Below are 8,029 nucleotides of genomic sequence, written 5' to 3'. Positions count from 1 at the left end.
TAGCTCCCTCTTGTGGTCGATTGTGACACATGCAAAAAGCCTTGTTACTGTTATCAAAGATAGGCGGCGACAGTGGTAACTCATATGGTTCTTTACTGTAAGATAGTGCTTTCTTGACAAATTGGAATGTATCTACATAATATATAGTCAATAAGATAAAGTTGATATAAGTGTGCTTCAACTCACAGGAAAAAAAAAATACAGTGGAGAGAACATTGTGAAAAACTTTCTTTTTGTTTTGCTCTTTGTAATCATTTCATTACTTTGTTTGCTTGACATTAGTCACTGCATGACTCAAATACAGTAAAATCAGAATACATATGTAGTTTTGATTTACCGGACTGCATTTTTCATGAGCAAGTTAACGGCTATTTATTTCAAGGTTTTGATTATAAATAAACATGAATTTGACAATCTGCTACAAAATAACAGGCAACATACGGCTAGACAACCATGACTGCATATAGTAAATTAGAGAATAAACTCTTTCAACCTTTGTCTTATTCTTGGAGGCGAGAGCAGCAACTTCATATGAAATTTTATATTTTTACATATTTTGATACTCTGAGCACATCACTATTTGTTGATATCACTGCCGTATATAACAGCTGAAGAAAAAAAGAAACATCAAATTATGGTCACAATCAAATTATGGTAAAACAGGTAAGATGCAATACAGTTCATCCTTCATTTCTTATTTTAAATGTACAATGGTTTTGTGATCATAGTGACAGTAATCTAGTCAAGACAAGTGTCTCTGATTTATTGTCTATAGTATGCACAGCCTACATCCATGTATTGTCTATAGTATGCACAGCCTACATCCATGTAATGGATTTTCAATGTTGCAGTCAATAATTGGGTGAGTTTGTGATACTTACAACATCTACTACATATATTCACATAATATAACAAAACAAACAACTGAACAAACATGAAATGCCCTGGAGTATCTAGCAAATTTTGCAATTTGCATCAATAACCTACTATAAAAAAAAAGATTACTGGTTCATTTCATGGTAACACTTCAACCTACCTATTTTAAGAAAAAAAAGTGCAGCACTATATCCTCTCCTTTTAGTCATTGACATTTAATATGAAATGGGCATGCCATGTGCAAAAGAAGCCAATGATGACAAGAAGGGGTTTCAAAAATAAGACACTGGCAGTGATAGCCCACGGCTAGGACTCTTAATTTAAAAAATAAATAAAAGCAACTGTTCCCCTCATACATAACCTACCACTCATATTCAAGTAAGACAGGTTGTTGCAGCACTATCCAAACAATTCATGTCTGTTCGCTGTGTAGGAATGACTGTTGTTTGTACAACGTAAGCTGATTTTGACCTGTCCCCAACATGCTCACTCATACACACATGTGCATAAACGTATGCATATACATAAATATAAATCCAGGGAGTTAACACAACAGCTTGAACAGCTTAAGAAGACCATTCGTCTTATATGGTTTTCATGTAACCTTGTGTACCGAATTGGTTGTACCGCTACATCTTTTTACATATAGATAGGTATGTTGATATCCATGTATATTTACAGCACATCAATTGTTCAGTTGACTTAAAATCAGTGCAGTTTCTCATTGGCTGGAGGTCTCTGAAGACCGTGATTGCCTGTCAGACAGTAGTATCTCCACCGTGAAGCTGATGGTCTTAGAACGGAGGAAACTGTAGGTGTTGTCGAATCGTAGAACATCTAAAAATGACAGAGAGAAAAGAAATTAGACATGTAACTATCGACTGTTTATTCTCACCATATCAACACGACAGTGTAGATTCTGCCACATACATTAAAGCTATCGCTGTTGAACTAAACCTTTGATTTTGGCTTTGCATGGTATTAAAAGCTATTAAATATTAAGTGCAAAGTAACTCATTCAACACTTCATTGTTAAGTGCATTGTAACTAAATGTGAATGTGAGCGAATAGTATAAAATAAAGGCCCATATTTTCTGAATATAAATTGTGCGTGTCTAACCCAGTGTTACTTACACACTCCAGGGTCTCTGCATGTAAGGGAGCCCTCCTCTGGTACCAGATGGGCATTGTACCTATCGTTGGGCACCACCTCCTTCATCTGACTGGCCCGCTGCCACTCTCCCAGCCTGGCCTTCATGAACACCCCAAAGCCAATGTCTGCTCCCTCGCTGGCAAACTGCCACCTGGGAGAGGAAGAGAGTCTCAGTACCAAATACAGCACTGAGCTGTGCTTCATGCTCTCGTTTCCTAGGAGAGGAAGAGAGTCTCAGTACCAAATACAGCACTGAGCTGTGCTTCATGCTCTCGTTTCCTAGGAGAGGAAGAGAGTCTCAGTACCAAATACAGCACTGAGCTGTGCTTCATGCTCTCGTTTCCTAGGAGAGGAAGAGAGTCTCAGTACCAAATACAGCACTGAGCTGTGCTTCATGCTCTCGTTTCCTAGGAGATTTCCAAGTTCCATAACTAACAGACACTAATCTCAAAAGGTACTTGCTGGATGACACTGTTATTGAGAGATAAACATGTCAAAATGTTATAAAATGTGCTTAAAAAACTCTGAGTAAAAAAACAAATGTGTTTGGTTAAAATATTCCCTACCTGACTGAGTCTCGCACCGTATCATTAAAGTTAATGGCCAATGATTTGTACAAACTGTTGCCGATTTCCTGTTTATCCAAATATGCCGTTCGCCCCTCACCTCAGTACAGATCCCGGGATCAGAATTTCATATTCCAGGTGGTGGGTGGAGCCTCTGCTGATGGAGATGACGCTCTCATATTGGATATTCATGGATTCAAGCACGTAGTATGACCTTGGCACCTCTCCGCCATATTTGATCTGTATCCAAAGCAAACACATTGGCCTGCTGAGAAGTTCACAAAGCAATGTGGTGATTTGTGGGTAATACATGAAACTCATCAGTGAAACAAACACACCACACTTGGCAGTGATGGAAGAGTTCCAAAATCTGTGTGAAAATTGTCTATTTTTCTACACACGCAATGCACAATATTGTCCCAAATCCACAATCATATTTCAAGAACTGACCAATTATAAGAGGATTGTTTATTCTTTTCACAGATTTGATTTTTTTTTAAGTTTCAGAAAAAGTACTTTATTAAACTCATATTTGGTCGCATTTGGTTAATATTTGGTATGCCTACCCTTTGCCTAAGTCAGCTTAAGCTGGGTTAGGTCTCAGTATTTAAAGCAAGCACACTATTCCATCACTATTTCAGTGCAGCACTTGAGTTATCGTTTCACTGATTTCACTATAGATGCTAAATGGGCCAGACAACGGTGGATAATCCTGGCTTCCTTGCCTCCTCCAGTATCTCATCAAGACAGCAGGGGGCGCACTAGCATGACGTGTTTTACAAGGAATATACAGTATATATACCTTAATGCTTTACTTTCTAGTTTCTACAAATTGTGGTTTGTTGTACTGAAGACCATGTCTATCTCATATAATAATACAGTGTGTTAGAAAATTAGTGTTAACTGCAAAGTACGTTTTTATATTGAGTATTATATAACATATAACGGAGTCCTTACCTTGTCAACACTGCACTTTGACGGAGTGCACATGGCAATTAAGCCACTGTGCATAACCACTTAGTCAACCAAAAAGTCTAAATAGATTATAATAAACTCATTTGCTCACTGAGTTTCATAACCAAGAACACATGTGATAACAATGTATTCTTGTCTTGTGTTACAGTTTGTTGTCAGCAGTCAGCCAGTTGTTATCAAACCTGCACAGCGGGTCTGTGTTTATGGATAAATACTCATAAGGTGATGATATGTGGTTTGTCAGTTTGGTTATCTTTTAGGGTCTCATAAAGTGTCCTAAATGGTAGCAGTAAAGGCAGATAATGAGAACTTGTTGAAAGGAGTGGTCATGACTCTAATGTGCTCTTGGTGTACTGGACATGTATCTACAGGAGCTTCCTTCCCAAAGCACAAAACACTGAATAAAGATTATAAAAATGAACTGGCAAATGTGATTTATCAGGGCTGGTGGTCGCATAATCCTCCCCAATGGTGTACACCAGTTCTACCAACAATGACAAACATGTCTCAACTGTCATTCACAGTAGTAACAGATGTAGGGACTTGAGACCTACATAACAAATATTAAGAGATGTATGGTCTTTATAAGGTCAATTTTCCCCTACGAAGCTAAATGCGCTACTCCCTCGGCTCCTTCTTTAGGTTGGAGGGTTCTATAAAAATCTACTGAAGATGATTACACAAACATAATATTTCTAGGAAATGTCTGAAAGAATAATTTGTCTCTAATTTAACAACAAAGTGCTCTCTCTGTCTTTGAGACTGTGTAACCCAAGTCTCGTTACTCTTGCTGTGTAAAACTCTCCCTGCAGATATGGTTTGAATCATATCCATAATTGGATGATATAACAAATGGCTTGAGTCCTCAGTCTCAGAATGTGTTTTGTGTTTACAAAGTCTCTTTTGTCTCTCATTCATCTGCATTGGTGTGTTGTTGCCAGTGTTCAATACGCTTTTGCATTACACCGGTCATTCAAATGAACAATGCACTGCCTGTGGTTATTTGCATGTGTTCTTAGTAAGCAGCCTGCCACTCCCGCTACCTCGACTGATGTTCGTAGTAGTGCATTCAAAATTAATTGGTGCTTTTATTTCAAGACCTCTACTTCTGGTAAATGTTTTTGTATGTTAGCGGACTTCATAATCAGGCTAATCTTCTGTACAGTTTTACAAGAATCTGTCAAAGGGTTTTTTAAATTACAATTTATTGGAGAACATTGTTTGAACACAGGGAGAATACGGGAGACACATTGTTAGTTGCACATTAAGGGAGGGAGGGAGGGATGGTTGGGGGGGGGGGGGGTCACCTGTCTTTCCACAGTTCATACCACTTCAACAGACTGGCCTGCAGGAGGACACATTGGATCCAGACACACACAAGAGCATTTCTACTTTGGGATCCTAAAAGCCATCTGCCATCAGAGTGTATACATTGTATGCGTAATAACACGTTTACTGACACGCTCCGTCAGTTCATTTGTGGACATTGTGTCTGATGTTACAAAACATGTATTGAGCAGTACCTTCCCTTTAAAACGTCATCTTCAATGTTCTCCATTTCTCAAAAGTATAAAACTAGACCAGCGATGATAATGGATAAAAAAACAAGATGGTTGAATGTAGTTCACACATTTCCACACAAGTTTATGTCTTCTCCAATCATTCATCCATCCAAATATATTCTAATGGTAGCTAATACAAACAAATAGCTAACATGAAATGAACACGTGCTGAAGAGTCTCAGTCAGTGAACCCAGTTAATGGTCCTGTGAGGCTTTCTTGGGAGCTCCTTCTTCTCCGGACGGTTGACTGAACCTTTTCCTATGTATCTACGGGGGGCAGAGACAACACGTCTGGGGTCAGTCAGGGTGTGGCTCACCAGGCCGCGTCAGCCTTAGGTCTGTCCCCAGAGCCCAGCATGACTGATGAGTCAGTGGAAAAGAAAAGTGTGTCGTGACTGAGCTTCAGCCAGGACACCCGCATGGTTCTGTTTTAAGAATGAGTACCATGACGATTAGGGAACTTTTTTAAGGGGTAAAGAAGGTGGTTGGAAAAAAATGGTTCAGGGATTATGCAGTTCCTGTGCTGGACAGTACTTGAAATCTCTGGTTCTTCAGAAAGGCTACTGAACCGGAAACAACTGGCCAAGCAGTGAACAGGCTATATCCAACAGAATGCAAATTCTTCCACAAAACACGAGACAGTTCCATTATAAACTACATGCAACATTGATATTAAACACAACTATCCCTCCCCTTAGTTTGTATAATAGATACAATATTGTAATCACTCAATTACAGACAACTAATAAGTGAGACAGGCGAGCCTCCAGCAGAAAGACTGATAATACTGTGTCTTCCGCCGCTTAAAGAAAGCCTGTCACATTTCACACCAGTGTGCTATATCTGCAGGCAGTATCTTTTGACTGCCACGTGACTGACCTTTCCCCCCTCTGGGCAGGCTACAGAGGCGTTGGAAAGGAGTGATGAATTGGGTGCAGTCAGGGTGAATTACCACAGCAGACATTTAGTTTTTCACAACAAAACACAATAGTGAAATCAGGAAGTAAAACTTGATTTCTGCACATGAGTTTGCAAGGGCTTCCTCAACAACAGACCACGTGATGTCTTTGTAAGCTGAGGGTTGGTTCTTACGCAAGGTTATGAAATGGGGGGAATTCCTTCGTATAAATCCAGTGTGGTAACTTTCCACTCACGGCCTTCTGAGCAAAAGCCCTACTAAAAATACCAACTAATTTCATCATCAGCAACTTGTGTGCCACTCCTCAATGAGTGACACTGCTATGGCAAAGGACAAGGTGCACATGGCATTTCAAGCAAGCTGGACTCAGCTACACAGCATCGGCATGCCAAGCAAGCACATGGTTGTGTCAATACCAGGCAGTCCCTTGTACTGAGAAGCACTACGGAGCTAAGCACTACTCGCATCCAAACAAAGCACAAACACTAGAACAATACACAAAACATGTATGGATGGACGGATGGACGGATGGATGGATGGATGGATGGAACACACTTTAGCAATCACAAGATTGGGAGTGCTGTTATACTGTCTATCAGGACAGTTGAGACACAAGTTCATCAGTGCCTCGCAGTTTTTATATATGCTTATGTGTGTGTTGTGAGTGCACTGGGACACTAAAAAATATCTAAAAACACACAGTTACACTGTGTACCAGCACTAATACGGTCTCTTGTGCAATCCCAGGAGCAGAACTGACTCGTATTCATCTCAGAGTGTGGTGTTAGGCCGCATCTTGTGCAATCCCAGGAGCAGAACTGACTGTCGAATTCATCTCAGAGTGTGGTCACATCTTGTGACACGCGCTCGCCAAAGCCAACTAGAGGTTAGCGCAGTGTGTGTGTGTGGCATCTGCGGGAGCACACTGTGCACTACCACAAACTACAGGCGGGCCTCTACACAGATTCTGTGCAGCAGCTGTGTGTGTGAGCCCTGAGCTTTGCACTCACCCTGGTCCTGCAGCGCGGGTCTCCGTCCGGGTCGGTCAGCTTTCCCCCATACACAGCGGGAAGCTCCTCGGGGTCAATGTGTCGCTGCAGCACCTCCTTCCAGTTGGCTGTGGGACAAAAGCACCACAGCAAAGCCAGATGTCAGATCATTGGGACCGGGCTGACTTTTCAACAAACACTGGAGACGAGAAGCTGCGATAAGGGATAAAGCTCACCCCCTAGGACGACGATCTTGCGCTGCGTGTCTTCGCTGAGGAAGTGCTTGACGAGATTGTACGCCACAGGAAATATCTTGGGTGCTACAGAGTTAACACAAAGTGCAGTATATTAGTATTAGGGAAGCAATGACCTTCGTGAACTGCCTCACCACACACAGAGCCACGCAAGTAGTGAACAAAAGCAGCATTAATGTGGATAACGTGGATAATTCTCCAAAAATAGAAATGATAAAAAACACAAACATATAGAGATGGTCCTGAACTTGCTGAATGAGCAACCGAACCTTTAATAACAAACAACCTCTTGAGGCCTTCTGGATAGTTGTCCTCAAACATGGTGAGGACCTGAAGCATCAAAGAAGAAGAAGAAGAAGAGGAAGAAGAAGGGAAGAAAATGAAGAAAAATCGTACATTTTCAAACACAACTGTCTAAGAGGTGACGTAAATATATATACTTCCAATGCTTTTTTACACCACAAACAACAAACCATGACAAATAAGTAAAATCAAGTTTCGCAAACACCAACAGGGGAAGCCCTAAGTTCAAATGAATGCCTACCTCTGTGTAAGTGTCTATGGCTGGCTTCCAAAGATGTTTCATCCCCAAACCCTCCAGATCATAAATCATGGTAATCGCCTCAACATTTTTACCCAGCTGAGGAGGAGGAGGAGGAGGAGGAGGAGGAGGAGGAAAAGAGGATGAGAAAGAAAGAGTAAGAGAATGAGACTCAATATCTCTGCAAATGTAGG

At 40.9% G+C, this 8,029-nt stretch overlaps 1 protein-coding gene across 2 annotated transcripts in view; it reads right to left on the bottom strand.

The window, feature by feature from the left end:
• Positions 1-742: 742 nt before the first annotated feature.
• The window catches only part of sec14l8 (SEC14-like lipid binding 8), a 12,818-nt gene continuing 5,531 nt past the window's right edge, over positions 743-8,029 (bottom strand). For both annotated transcript variants that reach the window (XM_031570720.2, XM_012820324.3), the window contains 7 exons: positions 7,839-7,934; positions 7,564-7,624; positions 7,277-7,360; positions 7,062-7,168; positions 2,696-2,835; positions 2,011-2,180; positions 743-1,713 (listed from right to left, as the gene is read on the bottom strand). In XM_031570720.2, the coding sequence (XP_031426580.1) occupies positions 1,598-1,713; positions 2,011-2,180; positions 2,696-2,835; positions 7,062-7,168; positions 7,277-7,360; positions 7,564-7,624; positions 7,839-7,934 (774 nt within the window). In that variant the 3' untranslated portion in view covers positions 743-1,597. The remainder of the gene's footprint in view (positions 1,714-2,010; positions 2,181-2,695; positions 2,836-7,061; positions 7,169-7,276; positions 7,361-7,563; positions 7,625-7,838; positions 7,935-8,029) is intronic.

The sequence above is a fragment of the Clupea harengus genome, chromosome 7, assembly GCF_900700415.2.
Source record: "Clupea harengus chromosome 7, Ch_v2.0.2, whole genome shotgun sequence".
NCBI classification, from domain to species: domain Eukaryota; kingdom Metazoa; phylum Chordata; class Actinopteri; order Clupeiformes; family Clupeidae; genus Clupea; species Clupea harengus.
This window is presented reverse-complemented; position numbering and strand designations above follow the sequence as displayed.